Source organism: Lontra canadensis, unplaced genomic scaffold (assembly GCF_010015895.1).
Source record: "Lontra canadensis isolate GAN:19392208 unplaced genomic scaffold, GSC_riverotter_1.0 scaffold2, whole genome shotgun sequence".
NCBI lineage: Eukaryota > Metazoa > Chordata > Mammalia > Carnivora > Mustelidae > Lontra > Lontra canadensis.
In genome coordinates, this window is record NW_022630996.1 from 47,541,394 (window position 1) to 47,562,678 (window position 21,285).

At 38.3% G+C, this 21,285-nt stretch overlaps 1 protein-coding gene across 1 annotated transcript; it reads left to right on the forward strand.

Annotated features, from left to right (window-relative positions):
• The first annotated feature begins 3,061 nt into the window (after positions 1–3,061).
• TWISTNB (TWIST neighbor) lies at positions 3,062–21,042 on the forward strand. Its single transcript, XM_032873645.1, has 4 exons — positions 3,062–3,359; positions 15,192–15,333; positions 19,009–19,217; positions 20,297–21,042. The coding sequence occupies exons 1-4, from the start codon at positions 3,106–3,108 to the stop codon at positions 20,691–20,693; spliced, it is 1,002 nt and encodes a 333-aa protein (XP_032729536.1). The 5' UTR covers positions 3,062–3,105; the 3' UTR covers positions 20,694–21,042.
• The last annotated feature ends 243 nt before the right edge of the window (positions 21,043–21,285 follow it).

Genomic DNA, 21,285 nt, shown 5'->3' on the forward strand with positions numbered 1-21,285 from the left:
ATTGACGATATCTTGTAACAAACCAAATTGCCAACAATAGGAATCCGTTCCCTCATTAAGTTTCTCCTTTATGAAATATAAAACAATGCACACGCATTACAATGAAAATTCACACTTTAAAAAAAAGTCATTAACTCACCCTTAAGAGATAACTAATATTAACACATAGTGTTTATACATCCAGATTCTCTTCTAATCACCTAAGTGTGCATATTTTCCATAAAAATCAGAACACATGCAACAAGTTACTTTATAACTTATTCCAGCAAACTACAGATGATTGCACATTTATATTGCTCCAGGGATTCGTTGATTGTGAGAAATAGAAACGCACTAACGTCATAAAGTGTATATGTGTGCATGTTGGAGTGGGGGGAGGTCGATGGTAAAAAGAAAAAAAATCCAGAGAGTTGCAGGAATATTGATATCTCTCTTTTTTGGTGGGGTGGGGGGGTGTCAGTGGACATGGATACTAAGTCACATCCAATCTTCTCTCTTATAGAAAAGGGCTTATCTTCGCGCATGCTTGACTTTGACTTGACAGGGCTTTTCATGAGACAGAGACCAGCAAAGCCTGACTTCCTGGGCCATTTTGATCAAATTTTAGTCAAAAAAAGTACAGTCCAACTATAGTCCCTTGGTCAAATAAACCTTGTGAATTTGTGTGGGATAGGAAATAGGTGGGAGGAATCTCATTGTACTTCTTTTTCTTCTCTGGGTAGTAGATGAAACAGGTTACTTTGGTAAATTAACTCCATAATGGTGAACATTTATATGTATTCTTTTATTCTTTTAAATCTTACAGATTGTGGATAGCAGCTAACAGTCAAGCCAGAATTTTAAAAAACTAAAAAGTAGAAAACAATTTTCAAAACCAAACAAGCCAATTTCTTAAGAGCACACAAAGGGTTATAAAACTATGTATTATTTAAAATTAGTGCAAAATCATTGCTGGGGTAGTTTATTTTAAGTAAGTTTTGTTTTGGCTCTATTGTCCGGATGTCCAGCTTATTGTTTTTACTACACTGCTTTGGACAAATTGTTTTCATTCAATTCACCGCAGAGAATTTACAGGCATCTTGGCTTCAAGGAGAAGTTTTGATTTAACTGGTCTGGGGATGTTGTTAAGGCATCAAATTCTGGTTTGTTTGTTTGGTTGGTTGGTTGGTTATTTTTTTATTATTATCTTCAATTAGCCAGCATATAGTAGTATGTCACTAGTTTTTGATGTAGTGTTCAAGGATTCATTAGTTGTGTATAACACCCAGTGCTCTTCACCACATGAAAGGCATCATCAGATTTTAAAGCTCCTCAGGTGATCTTAATGAGTAGCCAAAGCTGAAAACACTAAACAAAGGGGTCCTGCCTAGGGCTCTTGCAGAACTTTCCAATTAAATCCAGGTAAAGGCTATTAAATTTCCTATTCATGGGTTTATGTTTATCACTGGGCTTTGGGAGCAGTTTCATTGCAGTAATATCTCATGCTGAATTTGAAATCAAAGAATACTAGAGAGAGTGTTTTTCAATTATCTTATTTGAACTTCCTACCACTTCTTTAGTGAGCAGAATAGGTACATTATTTTTAACCCCATTTTACAGGCATAATTGTGAATTGAGAGGTTTAGAACCTTTTGCAGTACCCAGGGGAGGTGGAGATGTGTTAGAAGTCACACCACTAAATGCTATGCATTTCTCTTGGCACTTACACAGTGTAATCCTGTTGTATATTTATGTTTAGATCCTATTTCCTCATTAGACTCTGAGCTTTTTGTCGCCTGCTATTTCTTTCATTCTTTCATTCATTAATTCATCCATTCCTATGCATTTGGCTGTTTTATTTTGAGTCATAAAGGGTTGCAGAGGTGAAAAAGACAAGTCCCTGCCCTAAGGGAGCTTTGGAGTCTAGGAAGGAACAGTCAGACAAGTAGGCAACTGACATAACATTACCATAAAAAGAAGTGCTTGATGGTGGTAATTTACAAAAGTGGGGAAACAATCCCCTATCTTAATTAGATGGGGATGGGGGAAGAGGGATAGGATGGTAGTACACTGCAGAAGAAGAGAATGCAAAAATCTAAGCTAAAATTTGACATATGAGTACAGTGTTCCCATTTGAGAAAAGTCACTATATTCCCAGGTAGCAGGAGCTGGTGAAAAAGGGAACAAGATGAAAGTAAATCAAAGTTGGGGGGGTGGCTAACAGATAATGTAAAGTGGGGAGTGTGATGAATGAAACTACTGCTGGGCTGGCAGCAGACCTTAATATGGTCTTGTAAGTAACTTAAGAGCCATATTAAGGAGTTCGTGCTATCCTGAGGAAACCGGGGTTCCTATGTGGACAAGTCATAGTTATATTCGTATTTCAGAGAAGGTGCTCCAGAGGATCCTCTTGACCACAGGGTTAAACTCCCACAGGCACTTCTGTAGTTTCGGAAGCGAGGACAGATGTAAGTATCTGAATAGACTAATATTTCCGCTTTGGAGCCCGCAAGCCTTGGGGCTGATTTGATATTTAACAGTACAAGAGAGGCTCCAAGGGTAACAGCTGAACTGAGCCATTTGGGAAGTGGTGGTAAGATTTACTGAATGAGTTGTTACAGAATGAGCAGAGAGTCCAGACGGGAGAGAGGGTTTATTGTAGGATGTGTTGCATTTGAGGCATCTGAGCTGCTTTTTAGGATTGGATTCCCTGCAGAAAATATATTCCCTAAAATTTTAAAGTTTATTATTGTATTTTCCACACTTGTAAAACTTACCAGATCATCTTACTACTGGAAATTATCAAAGTGTAAACCCCTATTAAACCCACGTACTAAATCCAAAGAGGACGTTAGCGAAAATAAAAGCTTGCCTGCCTTAAAGAGAGGACGTGGTGGCTGGTCTTCCTTCCAGCATGCTCCTTCCAGCACAGGCTCCTAGCTCCTCCAGTCGTCTCAAGTGCGAAAAAGTTGCTGCCCTCTGCTGGTCAGATGTACGTAATGCAACTTAAGGAGAGAAACGTCCTAAGGGCGTGCCAGCTGGTGGATGACGCAGAAAGCCGGCGTCCTAAGATAGCCAGTTATACCTGCGTCAGCTGTGCTCGCCGCGGGAAACCTGACAAGCCGCATGGCTGCGGGTTGTTCAGAGGCTCCGCCGCCAAAGGCGGCCTCTGAGGGGCCGGTGGTGGGACAGGCCGGCGTCTTGCCTTGCCTGGAGCTGCCGACTTATGCTGCCGCCTGTGCGCTGGTGAGTAGCCGGTACTCTTGCCTGGTGGCGGGCCCGCACCGAAGACACATCGCCCTGTCGCCGCGCTACCTTAACCGGAAACGCACCGGTATCCGGGAACAGCTAGATGCGGAGCTCCTGCGCTATTCCGAGAGGTACCAGTCTCAGTCTTTTCCTCCGCCGAGCGCACAACGCCGTAAAGCAGCCTGCCACCCCTTCTTTCAGGCCCAGGAGGGGGCGGCGGGAAGAGGTGCTGATGGCGTAGCAGAAAAGGGGTGAATGGGAAAGAAAGCGCCGGCCACCTGGAGCTTAGGCTGGAGGCGTTCTGGAGTCTTCGTCCGGCCCAAAAGGCCCATATCTCCCTAGTTGGGATCTGTACGGGGTCCATTTCGCAGGCAAGAAGGGAAGCGCAAAGGTGACGTGGATTGTGTCGGTGGAGCCGGTGGAGAAGCTTGTAGAACTGGCGTGTAGGGGTAAGAATAGACCAGGGGTCTAGAGACCCGGTAGGCCCCGTTCTGTGTGTTTTCCCATTTGACATTGGAAGTTTCGGATACAGTACTTAAATAGTCTCTCATTCTGTAGAAAATTGCTTATAAAGCATTAGTACGGTCGTTTATTTGTAAGCCGTGAAAGAGTTTCTGTTGTTTATTTTGGCTCTGCTACTTCCGCTGGGTTCTTTTGTCTTGGACCTGATCATGGATGAGGAAAGTACACATTTTGTTTTGGTTTGGTTTTAAAAAAAAACAGTTTAATCAGTCTAACTGGCCTGTCTGTTGGGTTTGAGGGTGAAAAAAACTTTGTGGTCCATTTAAATTAATATATTCAGATAAAAACTTGGAGTTACAAAAGTGGAGGGTCAGAGGCAGGGAGCACGTGTACTTTAATACTGCAGTAGACTGCTTTGCCTCAAAAGCAAGGGTTCTAAAACCAGGACGAGTGGAATCTCTACCGATTTCTTACTGCTCTTCAGGAATTTCATGACTTCCCCTTCCCTCCCCTCTGGGAAATTTGCAGTCTGTTTTCTTGGGCGAAGTATCCAAAGTGTTCACTTTCTCAAGGGATCCTGAGAAGGTTAAGAATCAAACAAGTCTAGAATGTACAGCTTACTCCAAGCACCAACACACTGGTTGTGTGCCTATTTTGGATACCAGGATCTTGGGATTAAGAACAAACAAACTGTAAGCTCTAATAAAGATAGAAATGTAAGCCAGATAAATCCAATGAAGTGTTAAAATATGACAGATATCTAAGGTAAACTACATTAAGAGGAAGAGTAGTGAATTTGATATTAGACCTTTGAGAACAACTTAACAGGAGAAGGGTTCTTTGAGATGGTAGTATTTAAGCAAAAAAATGTGGCATAAACAAATGGATAGCAGATATAAAATAGACTGCTTTGGCCAGAGGATTGTAAGTACTATGTATCTGGAGCAAGGTTTATGTTAGGGGAAAGATATTGCATGCAGTTGGAGAGGAGGGCAAAACAGAGGTGGAGGGTGGAGGCAGTGGCAACTCAGGATGGACATTTTTCTTCTTCTTCCTGTCCGCCAGTTTTTTGTTTTTTGTTTTTTTGTTTTTCTTTTTCTGTTTGCTTAAGCAGGCTTAGCACTTCATCCTCTTGGTGCCCTCCAACTCTGAAATTTGGTGCGCTCTGGAGAGAGTAGTACATATGTGGTCTCTGGAACAATCAGATACACGGTTTAAGAAACCACACTTGGTAGCATTAGCGGGTGGCTTAAGGAGAGTGAGACTGGAGACGTGGAGACCAGTTAAGGATTGTTATGGTTGTCCAAGAGAAGATGACTAGAGTATGGATTTGAGAGATTTAAGGACATAAAAATGGTCGTAAAATCTGGAAAGAAGCAGTGTTTGAAGTATTTTACCTCTTTGGAACCAGTCAGCCTCTGCTTGACAGGCTAGGGGGAAGCCACTTGGAGTGTCTCGTCAGAGCCATTACACCAGAGATATAAGGAACTGATTGAATGATAATTTCTGTAACTGAATGGGACAGTGTGGCCATGTGGAGCAGGCTGCACTATGAACAGATGAGGACTGCCCACTCTGCACCCTCCTTTCCCCTGACTCCTGTTACCACATTGGGGCATCCCACTAACCCTGTGGGGTAAAGACTCTGACTTACTCAGTGCAAATAAAGCAGCACACATCGAACTATGCATTTCTAATTAGGGACCGCTCATTGAACATTATTAAGATATGTAATGTCAGTCAACCATTTATCCTGTATAGGTAGGTTTACAGACTTTGGGGCCATCCTGTAGGATCAGGAGGACTTACTTCACTTTAAGAAATGAGGAAAAGGGAGTGTTGGGAGGTGAGGAGGGACAATAAAGTATCCCTGAAAATGAGAAGGCACTTTGAAATTGGAAATCGAAGTGGGGGACTCCATACAGTTGACACTGAGTTTCATTCTGGGTAATTTACAGCAGGTGGGGGGAGATTGGGCAGGTGATGATCCAGGCAGCCACATAACTATGCTCCACAGTGCTGGACCCTAGTTCACATTTATAGAGTGGGAAGGGATGTGCAGAGGGCATTGTAGTGAGGTCAGAGGTCTAACACTTAACAGACTTCATGGGGCCACATGTCCTCCAGAAGAGGGGGGAGGAAAGTATGTTACCCCTACTAGTTATCTAAATAACTTCAGGGAAGATCAGAAGGAGCCTTCCCATATTCTGGTCAGGACACTTTAACCTCCAGGGAACCTGGAACATGTACCCCTGAGGGAGGTCATCACTTGGAAATGAACAAGATGGAGCGCCAAACATGGGGTCAGTATTCGTGCACTCTACCTCCGACGTCTTTATGGCCTGTGTGGTGTGTATGGCATGTACAGTTTATGTGCCATTCTTCTGTGATGACCCTAGAGCCAGATACTGGGAGTTGGGCTGCATACCTGTGGCAGTGATATAAACAGCACCATGAGGTTAATATACCTATAAGACAAAAGAAAATATAGTATAATTTCTCAATGACGTGGTACAGAGGTGAGTCATCAACTGAAGGCATCAGCAAAAGTGATCCTTTCCACAAACCCAGCCATCAAAGCAACTGTTATTTTAGCATAAATGGTGCCCCCGACTGTTAATTCCAATCTTTGTCGTAACTACACGTTCTTTTGCACATTATTCTTTTTTCACATTATTCCTGCAACTTTTAAAAATTTATTTTTTTTACATTAAGATTTTCTCCTGTTTTCCCCTCTTTAAATGAGTCTTACTTTAGGAAAAATTACTATTTCCCCCCTCAACAAAAATGTATTCCCATTTCTCATACTTTCTTACCCAAAATACATATCTTATTTTCTTTACATACACAGTTGCTTCCCTCATTATTTCCACTAGTCTTTTTAAATAATTTATTTTGAGAGAGAGCAGGCCTGTGCGGGAAAGAGGGGCAGAGGGAGAGGGGGAGAGAGAATCCCAAGCAATCCCAAGCTCTGAGCGCAGAGCCCAACTCAGGGCTCAATCCCATGACCCTGAGATCACAACCTGAGCTGAAATCATGAGTTGGATGCTAAATTGACTGAGCCACCCAGCTGCCCCTCTAGTAGTCTTAGTGACATTTTTAGAATTCTTTTCTTTTTTTAAGATTTTATTTACTTATTTGACAGCACAAGTGGTGGGGGTGGTGGCAGAGGGAGAGGGAGAAGCAGGCTCCCCACTATGCAAGGAGAGCAGTGAGGGACTCTATCCAAGGACCCTGGGATCCTGACCTGAGCCACCCAGGCACCCAACATTTGTTAGAATTCTTAATGTTTAGAAACTTTCTAGAGAAAACTAAGTAGTAAGTAGTATTGTTTACAGGTGTACAATATAATGATTTAACATTTCTATACGTTCCTCAGTGCTCATGATAATAAGTGCACTCTTAATCCCCTTTACCTGTTTCACCCATCTCCTCACCCACTTCCCTTCTGGTAACTATCAGCTTGTTCTTCTTCATTAAGAGTCTGTTTCTTGGCTTGTGTCTTTTTTCTTTGTTCATTTGTGTTGTTTCCTAAATTCCACATCTGACCAAATCATATGGTATTTGTGTTTCTGTGAGTGGCTCTTTTCACTTAGTGTTGTACCCTGCATTTATCCATGTTGTTGCAAATGGCAAGATTTCATTCTTTTTTATGGCTAAGTAATATTCTATTGTATGTAGACATACCACTTTATCATTTCATCTGTTAATGGACACTTAGGCTAATTGCATAATTTGGCTGTTGTAAATAATGCTGTAATAAACATAAGGATGCACATATCTTTTTAAATTAGTGTTTTTGTATTCTTTGGGTAAACACCTGAGAGTGGAATTACTAGGTCATATGCTAATTTTATTTTAATTTTTGGTAGAACCTCCATACTGGTTTTCACAATTGCTGCACCTGTTTGATTTCCAACAAAAGTGCAAAAGGGTTCCCTTTTCTCCACGTTTGCCAACACTTGTTGCTTGTATTTTTTATTTTGACCATTATGACAGGTGTGAGATGATAGCCCATTGTTTTGATTTGCATTTCACTAATGATGAGTGATGAGTATCTTTTCATGTATCTGTGGGCCATCAGTATGTCTTTGGAAAAACGTTCATGCTTTTCCCCCATTTTTTAATTGGATTATTTGGGGGTTTTTTGGTGTTGGCTTATGTAAGTTCTTTATATCTTTTGGATATAAATTCTTTACCAGATATGTCATTTGCAAATATTGTCTCCCATTCGGTAGGTTGTTTTTTAGTTTTGATGATTGTTTCCTTTGCTATACAGAAGCTTTCGATATTGATGTAGTTATGGTAGTTTATTCTTAGTTTCTCTTGCCTCGGGAGACATAGCTAGAAAAAGTGTTGCTAGGGTTGATGTCAGAGAAATTACTGCCTATGCTCTTTTCTAGGATTTTTATGGTTTCAAGTCTCACAGTTAGGTCTTCAGTCCATTTTGAGTTTATTTTTGTGTATGGTATGAAAGTGGTCTGTCTAGTTTCATTATTTCACATGTAGTTGTTCAGTTTTCCCAACACCATTTGTTGAAGAGACTGTCTTTTTCCCATTGGACATTCTTGGCTCCTTTGTTGCACACTAATTGAGCTGGTATTCATGGGTTTGTTTCATGGGCTGTTATGTTCCATTGATCTTATGTGTCTATTTTGTGCCCCTACCATATTGTTTTTATTATTATAACTTTATAGTATAACTTGAAATCTGGGATTGTCACACTTCCGGTTTTGTTCTTTTTCAAGATTGTTTTGGCTATTCGGGGTGTTTTGTGGTTCCTTAGAAATTTTAGGATTATTTGTTCAGGTTTTATGAAAAATTCTGTTAGGATTTTGATAGGGATTGCATTAAATTTCTAGATTGCTTTGGATACTGTGGGTATTTTAACAGTATTTGTTCTTCCAGTCCATGAACATGGAATATCGTTCCATCTGTTTGCATTGTCTTAAGTTTCTTTAAAATTTTAGAGAGACATGGTGGTGGGGGCCAGAGGAAGAAGGGGAGAGAAACTGAAGCAGACTCCATGCTGAGTGAGTGTGGAGTGCGATGTGGGGCTCAATCTCATGACCCTGAGATCACAACTTAAACTGAAACCAAGACTCAGATGCTTAACCAACTGTGCCACCCAGGCACCCTATTGTATGTAGACATACCACTTTAATACCACTCTGCAATTTATCATCAGTGTTTTATAGTCTTCAGAGTATGGGTTTTTCACCTCCTTACTTCAGTTCATTCTTTCTTTTTTTTTTTTTTTTTTAAGATTATATTTTGTTTATTTGAGGGAGAGAGAGAATGAGAGTGAGAACATGAAAGGGGAAAGGTCAGAGGAAGAAGCAGGCTCCCTGTTGAGCAGGGAGCCTGATGTGGGACTCCAGGATCATGACTGAGCCAAAGGCAGTCACCCAACCAACTGAGCCACCCAGGCGCCCCCAGTTAAGTTCATTCTTTAGCATTTTACTATTTTTGGTGCATTTGTAAGTGGGATTGTTTTCTTAATTTTTTTCTGCTACATTATTAGTGTATAAAAGTGCAATGGATTTCTGTATGTTGATTTTGTATTCTGTGACCTTACCAAATTCATGTATCAGTTCTAGTAGTTATTTGGTGGAGTCTTTTTGGCTTTTCTTTTCTTTTTTTTTTTTTTTTTTTTTAAGATTTTATTTATTTGAAAGAGAGAGAGTAGGAGAGAGAGCACCAGGAGAGGGGAGGGGAAGAAGCATACTCCCTGCTGAGCAGGGAGCCAGACTTGGGGCTAGATCACAGATCCCTGGGATCATGACCTGAACCAAAGGCAGATGCTTAACTAACTGAGCCGCCCAGTCTCCCCAAGTCTTTCAGGTTTTTTATGTATAGTATCATGTTATGTACAGTGAATGAAATTTTTGTTTCTTCCTTACCAATTTGGATGCCTTTTGTTTCTTTTCATTGTATGATTGCTGTGGCTGGCACTTCCAGAACTCTGTTGAATAAAAGTGGTGAGAGTGGACATCTTTGTTTTTGTTCCTGTTCTTTGGAGAAAAGCTCCCAGTTTTTCACTATCAAGTATGTTAACTGTGGGTTTTTCATATATGACCTTTATTATGTTAAGGTATGTTCCCTCTAACCTAGATTGTTGAGGGTTTTCATCCTGAATGGCTGTAGCACTTTATTAAATGCCTCTTCTACCTCATTTGAAATTAGGGTTTTTTTGTTGTTGTTGTTGTTGTTGGGATTTTTTTTTTTTTTTTTTTAAGATTTTATTTATCCAGGGAGCCTGAGTGGCTCAATCAGTTAAACATCTGCCTTCAGCTCAGGTCATGATCCCAGGTCCTAGAATTGAGTCCTGCATGGGGCTCCCTTCTCAGCAGGGAGTCTGCTTCTCCCTTTTTGTCTGCCTGCTGCTTATGCTCTTTCTCTCTCTCTCTCTCAAAAATTAATTAATTAATTAATTACTTTAAAAAAAGATTTTATTTATCCATTGAGAGAGACCATGCACATGTACACAAGCCAGGGCAAGGGGCAAAGGGCGAGGGAGAAGCAGACTCCACTGTGTAGGGATCCCAACTTGGGGGTCCATCCCAGGACCCTGAGATCATGACCTGAGCCAAAGCAGATATGCCTAACCAACTGAGCCACCAAGGTGCCCTGAAATTACACAGTTTTTAGTCTGTTTTTGATGTGGTATATCACATTGATTGATTTGCAAGTATTGAACTTTTCTTGCTTCACAGAAAGAAATCCCACTTGTTCATGGGGATAATTTATTTAACATATTGATGGATTTATTTTGTTGAGGAATTTCATATCTATGTTCATCAGAAATATTGGCCTGTGGTTCTTTATTGTGGTGTCTCTTTTGGTATCAGAATAATGCTGGCTTCGGAATGAATATGGAAGGTTTTTTTTTTTTTTAACTCTTCTGTTTTTTAGGACACTTTGAAAATAAGTATTAAGTATTTAAACATGTGGTAGAATTTACCTCTGAAGTCATTTGGCCATGGACTGTTATTTTTTGGGTGTTTTTAGGTTATTTATTCAATTTCATTGCTGGTAATCAGTCTGTTCAAATTTTCTGTTTCTTTTTTATTTGGTTTTGGGTGGTTCTAAGTTTCTAGGCAATTATCCAATTCTTCTAGGTTGTCTAATTTGTTGGTATATAATTTTTAATAATGTCTTAAAATGTTTTGTATTTCTCTGATGGTTATTTCTTCTCTTTCAATTCTGATTTTGTTTGAGTTTTCTCTCGATGAGTATGGCTAAGATTTATCAATTTTGTTAATCTGTGATCTATTTGGAGAATAATCTTTGTGCATTTGAAAAGAATGTATTTTATGCTTTAGAATGGTATGTTCTGTGTATATCTGTTAGATCCATCTGTTCCGATGTGTCATTCAGAGTCACTGTTCTGTTGATTTTTCTGTTTGGATGATCTCTCTATTGATGGAGGTGGGGTATTAAAGTCTCTACTATTACATTACTGTTGATTACTTCCTTGTTTGTTATTATGTTTAATGGTGATGAGTTCCTTTAACTTTGTTTGTCTGAGAAATCCTTTATCTCTCCTATTCTGAATAATAGCCTTGCTGGATAGAGTATCCTTATGTTTTTTTTTTCCTTTGAATATATCAAGCCACTCCTTTCTGCTGAAAACTCCACTGAAGCCTTAAGGAGTTTTCTTTATGTAACTGTTTTCTTTTCTCCTGATGCTTTTAAAAATTTTCTTTTTATCATTATTTTTTGCTATTTTAATTACTATGTGTCTTGGTGTGGACATCTTTGGGTTGCTTTTGTCTGGAGCCCTCTGTGCTTCCTAGATCTACATGTCTAGTTCCTTCCCCAGACTAAGGAAGTTTTTAGCTGTTATTTCTTCAAATAAATTTTCTGCTCCCATTTGTCTCTTTTCCTTCTGGGATCCTCATAATGCAAATGTTAATAAACTTGATAGTGTCCTGAGTTCCTTCAATCCATTTTCATTTTTTATGATCTGTTTCTTTCTTCTGTTCATCATGATTGCTTTCCATTACACTGTCCTTGAGGTCGCTGATCCATTCTTCTGCATCCTCCAGCTATGATTTATTCCCTCTAGTATATTTTTAATTTCACTTATTGAGTTCTTCATATCTAAATTGTTTCTTTTATGTTTTGTATTTCTTTGTTGAGGGCCTCACTGATATCCTCCACTCTTTTCTCAAATACAATGATCATCTTTATGATCACTACTTTCTCTATTAGGTATATTACTTATTCCTTCTCATTTTGTCTAATTCTTTGTTAGGAAACTCATCTGCTCTTGAAAGTAATGCCCTAATAAACAAGAGGTCGTGTAATGCCCTGCAGTGCAATGTTTCCTATTCACCAGAACCTGGCATTTCAGGGGTGTCTCTTATGTGTGTTGTGTATGCCCTGCTTTTGTGGCTGAGCCATGTTTTCCTTCAGGCTAGTCACCTACAATGGCTCTCTCTGCCTGGGTGGGCAGGGTTTGATCCTTGTGTTGTTAGTAGGCTGGTCTGGGGCCACCTTGGGCTTGGATGGAGCCAGAGCAGTCTTTTGCCAGAGCTGTGTTAGCACCAAAGTCAAGAGTGCTTTCCCTGTGCGGTCACCTGAAGTTTCTGTTGATGGGCTGGGTCTGCAGTTAGACCAGATGTCTGTCTCCCAACCCGTGTTGGGGCTGCATGCACAGTGCAAGGCTTGCAGCACTACTGTGGATGGGCTTCAGACAAGATCTACAAGGAGAACAGGGGAGCTGGGTGTGCTACACAAAGTGTGAGAAAGATCAACTACATTGGTCTGCTGTAGGAGAGGAGATGAAGCAGACTGAGAAAACTCCTTCAGAGGACTGGAGGGAGTGGATCCACACAAATGGTGGTTGGGGCATGCTTTAAAAAGCAAGCTAGGTGGAGGTTTTAGTGTTGTGTTGAGTCCTACAGCTGTCCCTGTATTCAGGATGGGGTGGGTACTGGGGAGGGAAGTGGTGCCCACCCGCTCTTTTGTTCTTGAAGAAATCTCCCAAAGTTCCCTGCCTCTCCAGCCCATGCTCTGAGATTATTAAATAAATCTCCTTCCTGTGTACCCTAGGTATTTTTCAAACTGCTGCTTCTGTGCTGTATCTCAGCTGGGCTGTTTGTTGTGCTGTCTCTTCAAGGGCAGGGACTCCGTTTTCTATCCCCCTCCTACCTCTTAAGGTATTGAGGCTATTGATTTGTAAATCAATATTTATTTAAAAACAAAATAACATGTTGATTATTTAAAAACAAAACAAAAAACAAAATAACACGGAGAAGCCAGGCCCCTCTGGTTTTCAAAGCCAAATGTTACAGGGATTTGTCTTGTCAGTGCAGCCCCCCAACCTGGGGTGAGGTCTTCTTTCCCCTCTCTGCCCTCAAGGAGTCCCTCCCACCCAGGGTCAGCCCCCCTCTCTAGTGCAATCTTTCAATAAGCATAAAACATGTTTATGAACAGATCCAAATTTATCCTTATTTTTTCTGTAATAAAACAAAAGTAGACAAACCTATGTTTAGCAATCAATATTTTTAGTATTTTATTTGGAAAACAAATTTGTATGTCCAAAGCTCTGTTACAAAGGTGGATTGATGTAGCAGGGGTTTTGAGTTGACAACTCAGAGAAAAAATACAGTCTCTCCATTGGTGAAATGCTTTTCTGAAGTAGTGAGTAGTTCTCAGTAGAGTTTCCTATTTAATCTACCCTTGAATTTGCTACTTCTTTCCTGGAAATTTTAATGTACATTGAAATGATGCAAACATGACTTGATGTTGATATGTTATATATGTGTGTGTCCATGTGTGTATATATAAATATATAAAGTATATATGTATTTACACGCATACAAATTTTAGATATATGTATAGATATAAAGAAGTGTGTATATGCATATATATGTATATACACACACATATATATATATAGATATACATAGTATTTAGAATGAGATTCAGTGTCCACCTATTTATAAGTCCATTTATTACCTCTTCCAGAGGTCATGTAGACTTCTGCGTTTTTTGTGCCTTGACGACTGTCCTAGTGATGTAGTTTCTGCTTGGGAAAACACATGCTGAAATTAACAGTTGAAAAAAAATGCTTTCTGGAGTAAGTCTTTTGAGTTTTTGGTCTTGAGTTGATAGTTATTAAAGTTCCTTTCCAGTGGTTTCTGGCTATTTTATTTAAGCAACAGCTGTTAGGGATAAATTCTTTCTCTTATGCTATGTGAGTAGTTTTAGAAATTTAGTAGAGTTCGACAAAAACGTTCTGTGCTCTCAAGGATCTTAGGGTAGTGTGTGGAATGCAAATATACACAAATAGTCAATAAAATGAGATTAAGTTCAGTGATGATGCTGTGTAACTGTGTCTTTTAAAGATTTTATTTGTTCGACAGAGAGAGAGACAAGGAGAGAGGGAACACAAACAGGGAATGGAAGAGGGAGAAGCAGGCTTCCTGCCAAGCAAGGAGCCCGAAGCGGGGCTCCATCCCAGGACCCTGGGACCATGACCTGAGCTGAAGGCAGATGCCTAATGACTGAGCCACCCAGGCACCCCGCCATTGTGTCTTTTAGAGGAGGAGTGATTTCAGCCTTGCCTTGGAGAGTCTGGGAAGTTTTCTTGAACAAAGTATTGGGTATGGTAGTGAAGCCACCAGGTGTTCCTCCTTAGTAGTTAAAATTTCTTAAGTACTTGGAAATTACATTTAGAAATCGTAGTTGCCCCCAATCCTGTCGTACTGTGTAGACTAAAGTGCAAAATCAGGTCTTAATAAGTAAAACTATGTATTTCATTTATTAGCATCTCTATTTATTATTAACAGTTGTAGTTTGAGGATTTTTCTCCCTTAAGTCATTGGCTTTAATATTCAGGGGCTTGGGGTGCCTGGGTGGCTCAGTGGGTTAAAGCCTCTGCCTTTGGCTCAGGTCGTGATCCCAGAGTCCTGGGATCAAGCTCCGCATAGGGCTCTCTGCTCAGTGGGGAGCCTGCTTCCTCCTCTCTCTCTCTGCCTGCCTCTCTGCCTACTCGCGATCTCGGTCTGTCAAATAAATAAATAAAATCTTAAAAAAAAAAATTCAGGGGCTTCAGCTTTGACTCTAATACTTCTCTTACTGCGGGTCATCTAGTGCAGATTTTCATTTATGGTAGATAATACCAAAATTGCCTTGATTCGGTTATACTCAGAAATAGAGAAATTTTTCTTGCAGGTCTTTTTTTTTCCTCTCATTCTCGCATGACTGGAATTCAAATGCATAGCTAATCAACCTGCTGCTCATGTAGAATTGGACATTTTGTTTCTGGGTACCTATCTTGAATAATCATTTTTAACTTCATCAGTATATTTGAAACCCTTTGGTGAAAGTGAGTTACTCAAGTTGTTAGGGATTAATCATATGCTGTTGTGTTTTGGCATGTGAGGTTATGTTTAAGAGGTATATAATTTTTAGACTCAGTATATTTAATCAGTATGATAATGGCCTAGTTTAAGAGAAGATTAAATTTTTTTTTTCTTTTTTAATAGCCTTTTAGGTGTCCCCATTGCATATGACAACATCAAAGTAGTGGGTGAACTGGGAGATATTTATGATGATCAAGGACACATTCATCTTAACATCGAAGCAGATTTTGTTATTTTCTGTCCTGAACCGGGACAAAAGCTTATGGTATGTATGTATTTTTATATATATATATATATATATATATATATATATATATATATATATATATATATATTTTCTTTGTTTCTCACTAAGTTTTCTTTGTATAGTTGTATAATAGTGTAATATGAAAAATTTTAAGAGACTTGGGAAGCAAATGGATTGCTGTTGTTGGTTCCTAAAAAAATTTACCATCAATTCAACATTGATAAGTTTTTAAACTCCATTTTTCTAAACCTCCTTGAATGTGCAGAGAATGTGTCTCAGAATTTATTCTCTTCTTTGGATAGCACCAGAATGATCTTAAGCAGTGGGAAAAAAAATAACAGTGAAGTTTATTATTTAATTATACACAAATAGTTTCTTTATAAAGGATTCAAATCATATAGTAGTGTATCAGAGGAGTTGAAAATTCAGAGTGTTGTGGGAGCAGGCAGGTAATGAAAGTGAATGAAGGATGAGGTCAGGGCACTTATAATGTGCCATGGCCCTGTGGGGTAGGTCTTTTAGTTTTTCAGGAGAAGCAGGAAATATATAGATTGATGGCAAGTTGACTGAACTATACCCCATTATGCTCTGCACTTGTCTTTCTCGTCTACCAGCACTTCCGTGTGTTTGCACTTTTACATACACATACTTTTTTTTTTTTTAATGAAAAATGTTACAGGAATTGCTTAATCATTTAAGAAATATTAACTAACCCTTTATTGCTACTAAAATACAGGTCAAATTTTACTGTCAGAATCTACAAGACATTTTTAATTTTAAAAAGTTTTTCATGGGCGCCTGGGTGGCTCATTGGGTTAAAGCCTCTGCCTTCGGCTCAGGTCATGATCTCGGGGTCCTGGGATCGAGCCCCGCATCGGGCTCTCTGCTCAGCAGGGAGCCTGCTTCCTCCCCTCTCTTTCTCTGCCTGCCTCTCTGCCTACTAGTGATCTCTGTGAAATGAATAAAATCTTTAAAAAAAAAAAAAAAGTTTTTCATTATTAATTAAAGTGGTAGAGTATTGTGGGCCTGCCCAGCTGGGATCCTACAACCAGCCTCCATAACAGTAATATGGCTATAGTATAGCTTTTCTTCTCTAATAAAATTGGCAGTAGATTTGTACTTAAAAATTCCCACACGTATCTGCTTTGTGTAAGTTACTGTAAATGTACACATGGAAATACTATACAGGAAGTATGAAATAAAAAGAAATCAGTCCTTTTACTTTATTTCCTACAAGTTCCAGTCTTTAAATAAATTTGGACAGTTCATTTTTTTTAAATATGAGGTATAATTTACATACAACAAAATGCACAGATCAGAGTGTGCAGTTCAATCATTTCTGTTAAGAGCATATATACCATTCTATTTTGGAAAGAGCCTCATGCCCTTTCCAGTTCAGTCTTCTCTCTTCTAGATACAATCATTGTTCTGAATGCATTTATTATAAAATTAGTTTTACTCATTCTTGAATTTCATGTTAATGGAATTTTCATTACACAGTGTTTGAAAATCTGACCTCTTTTGCTCAACATGTTTTTGCATTTCATCCATGCTGTTTGGTGTATTGGTAGTTCATTTCTTTTTGTTATTTATGGTATTTGGTTGTATGATTGTATCGTAATTTAATTGCCTGTCTTTATTGATTGACATTTGGGTTGTTTCCAGTACAAAGCTATTATGAATAAAGCTGTGAATGTACATTTTCATTTCTCCTAAGTCAGAGGGTAGGTATTTTTTTACCTTTACAAAAAACAGGCTAATTTACCATTTAGCACTAATAGTTGTTCTGCATCCTTGACAGCATTTGGTTTTGTCAGTCTTTTAATATTACTTAGGGGCATATACTAGTTTCTCATTATGATTTTAATTTGCATTTCTCCTTTGAGCTCTTTTTCATGTGTTTCAATAAGGGGCCTATTCAGGTAATTTGCCCATTTTTAATTGGGTTTTTGTATTATTGAGGTTGAGTAGTTCTGTTCATAGTCTTTCTACAAATCCTCGTCAGATAAATGTATTGTGAATATTTTCCCCCAGTCTGTGACTTGTCTTTTAACTTGTAATGGTATCATTTCATAAACAGAAGTTTTTAATATTGATGAGGTCCAATTTGTCCTATTTTTTTGGTTACTGCTTTCTGGATCCTATGTAAGAAACTTGCCTACTCCTAGATTGTGAAGATAGTTTCTGTAAGCCTTGTAGGATTTTTTAGTTTTAGGTTTTCCATTTAGATCTATGACCCATCTTTAATTTTTGTGTGTAGTGTGAATAGGCCCTTGAAATCCATTTTCTTATTCATATGGTTATTTAGTTGTTCCAGAATTCTATATTGAAGAGTTTACTTTTGTGTTATTTCTTAAATTGATAGGCTTTATTCTTTTACAGCAGTTTTAGATTTACAGAAAAAGTGAGTTGAAAATAATACCTCTCTTCGCTCTCTCACTCCAGCACACAGTTACTCCTATCAGTGACATCTTACGTTAGTAGGATACATTGGTTATGATTAAGCTGATAGCAATACATTAATTCTAGACTTTTTAAAAAAATAGTTTTCTCTGTTGTACCTCCTAAAACCCATGGAATGTACAACACAATGACATGTGTCCCCTGTTACTGTAGTTTATAGAATAATTGGGCACTGCTCTAAATTCTGTGTATTTTATCTGTTTATCCCTCTCCCTCCTTCCATCCTCTTGAAACCTGGCAACTACTGATCTTCTTTACTGTCTCCAGAGTTTACCTTCTCTGGAATTTCATATAGTTGGAATCCTATTGTATGTAGCCTTTTCAGCTTGCTGCCTCTGACTTAGCAGTATGCATTTCTTTTCATGGCTTGATAGGTTTGTTTTGTTTTGTTTTACTGTTGAATAAGTACTCCAGTGTATAGCTGCACTGCAGTTTGTCCATACCATCCAGCATGTGCCATTGGGAACACCAGCCTTTTGATAATGACAGCCAAAGAATTTTCTATGTTGCTAACATTAAACAAGGCTGCATACATGTTAATGTCAAAGTTTAAAACAGATGATTTTAAAAAAGTGTTTCAGATGTTCATTTATGTATGTTACATATGTTGATTCTTAGGGGAAGAAAACTAAGGCTTTTTAAAAAACTTTGAGCTTAAAATCATATAGCATGTATTTTAAAGCTCCTAAAAATGTTATTGTGATTCAAAGTAGCCCTGTTCAGGATCTACATAGGAAGGGTAAACGGTCTTCTGATACATTGCTGAAGTTAAGGAAGAAGCTAAAGAGGGCTCAGACTGTTTATAGAAATATAATATGGCTCCCAGTTATAGAAAGCATATGCTTCCTGCTTTGAGGTCTTTCCACATTTAGGTTATATCAAAGAGTATTTTCTGCTTGGTTTCAGTATGGTTATAATCTATTCCCCAGGGAATCCTGTAGTGGGAGCTAAGGAGTTTGTTTTGTTTTTGCTTCTTTAGGGGTAGGAAGAGTAGTTGTTTATCCAGTTAGGCAGTTGATATGCAATTACTTACTAAGTTTGGGCTTTCTAAAAGCTAGTATTCTAAAATAATGGTTTAGTATAACGTAAATTTTAAAAACTTTTCCTATATCAAATTACACCATATTGTGGATGTTTTCTCTTTGAAGATCAGTTTGAAGCTTAAGTTTCACTTACTTTTTAAAGTCTTTGGATTTCTTGATTTTTTTTTTTTCCCTCCTTTCTTCCCAGGGTACGGTTAATAAAGTGTCCTCCAGCCACATTGGCTGTTTAGTACATGGGTGTTTCAATGCCTCCATCCCTAAACCTGAGCATATGCCTGCTGAACAGTGGCAGAATCTGGAGATAAACGTGGGTGATGAACTAGAATTTGAAGTATTTCGTTTGGACTCAGATGCTGCTGGAGTATTCTGCATTCGGGGAAAATTAAATATCACTAGGTCAGTTCCTAATCAGATTATTTTAATTTTGATACTTAGTCATTTCTGTTTAATTCTGAATAACATAAGCCCCTCATTTAAAATAAGTTTTATTAGAATTTCCATGCTTCTAAACCATAAAATCAATGTAAATAGGAATCTTAAGTGCTGTGGCAAAGCATTGAATATTCTGAAGCTCTACACATCTACCTAACTCTTCTGTATTTTACTAACTCGGTCTTACTATTTTCTAGTTTAATTTGTTAACCAAAAGCTTGATCATATTGCATAGCTCTTAGGCTTCTATTTTTACACAGCTGAAAGAAAAAATTTGATTGTCATTATGCCAGGTAGATAATTTAATTTTCTGGTATTGAAATTCTTGTAAGAACTATTGTCATCTTGAGAATGGAGTGAAGAAGAAAAAACAGCTTTGGGAGTATTGCTGGTGTTAATTTTTTTTTTAGATTTTGCCTTGATTATTAAAAGTATGGGTTAACATTTTAGAACTGTTGTCCAATAGAACTTTCTGTGATGATAGAAATGTCTGGTGTATTTGTGTAGTATCTTAGTCATTTGTAGCTAATATCACTACATAGGACTCTGCAGTTCCAGAGGGCTACTGCATTGATCCTTGTTTTTATTTTAGTGTTAACTCATAACTTTGAAAGTAATAATCGCTTCAAGCACTGTTACGAGAAAAAAATGAAATGAGGATTGATAGAGTAGATAAACTCCATTAATTTCATGGATAATGGAACTGTATTTTATCACTAGTCAGATGTGTGGCTAATAGCCACACATGGTAGGGTGAGGTTTATTGTAACCAATTTTTTTCTAAACCAAACCTAAATTTAGAAGCTACTTTTGATAAAATTTGCCATTTCTGTGTATGAAAACAGTCTGGAAGAAGTACTTTAGAAAAAATTGTAACCTTTCTCAGACATTTTAATGGGCTAAGGGATAACAGAATATTAGAAATTTATGCCATACTTTATCTTGTCCTGCTGTCATTTAGAAAAAAAACACTTGGTATATTCTTGATCTCATCTTACTCCTTTTGTTTAGTCCTCTGTAAATTTTTTCAACTGTTAATTCAGTTTACAGACCAAGTGCTCTGGAGTTTCTGAAGAAATAACAGAAGCTGGCCCTGAAGAAATTATTGAAAAACCTCTCAAAAAGAAAAAGAAAAAGAAGAAAGACCCAGAGTCATATGAAGTGGAAAGTGGTAATAGAGAGCTAGCAGATTATGCAGATGCCACAATGAACAAAGAGACAGACCTGCAGATTGATAATGACCTCTGGAAGGATGAACCAAAGAAGAAGAAGAAGAAAAAGCACCAGGAAGATCAGGACCAGGATCCTGTTTTCCAAGGCAGTGACTCCAGCGGTTACCAGAGTGACCATAAAAAGAAAAAAAAGAAAAGAAAACACAGTGAGGAAGCTGAATTCACCCCACTTTTGGAACACTCACCTAAAAAGAAAAGGGAAAAGTAATTTTCTTTAATGCATTTTAAATATTCAGCTTTTTAAAGATTTAGATAAAAGATGGATAAATGTGGGAATGGTATGAAATGCTCGTGTATTCCTGTAGTCTACAAAACAGGAAACATTTGATTAGGAGTTTTTGGTGCTTAAATTATTAATGTGATCATTACCGTGGGAAACACCAATATTATTAAACAGCCATTTTATTGTATACAAAATAAAAAGGTAAGAGTTACTCTTTCAAGTCTTAACATTTTCCCAGTTTTTACATTTCAAATAAAATTATTTCTATACTCTGAAGACTGGCAAAAGGACTTTGTAATATAGTGTTATTCATATCATTTAAGAATGAGTTGGAGCTTTTTTTTTTTTTTTTTTTTTTTTAATGGGTGTGATTTTTTTTCTTGTTTTTTTTATGGGGGGGGGGGGGGGCGGGTCATGGCTGCCACCGTGTTTCTGGGCTCAAGTTAGAATGGTTTGCCAAAGGAGTTCCTGAAGTCTCCAGAGCTGTTAAGAACCATGCCACTATTAACAGTTGACTATTCTTGCCTTCCAGATGGAGGGAGGTTGATAGAGAAGGCTGTTTCCTTATACTATTCTG

Bases quoted from the DNA above. Each gene is read 5' to 3' on its own strand.
- TWISTNB (XM_032873645.1), top strand. From the start codon at position 3,106: ATGGCTGCGGGTTGTTCAGAGGCTCCGCCGCCAAAGGCGGCCTCTGAG. The intron at 3,360-15,191 runs GTACCAGTCTCA...CTTTTTTAATAG, and splicing joins CTCCTGCGCTATTCCGAGAG to CCTTTTAGGTGTCCCCATTG. The intron at 19,218-20,296 runs GTCAGTTCCTAA...CTGTTAATTCAG, and splicing joins GGAAAATTAAATATCACTAG to TTTACAGACCAAGTGCTCTG.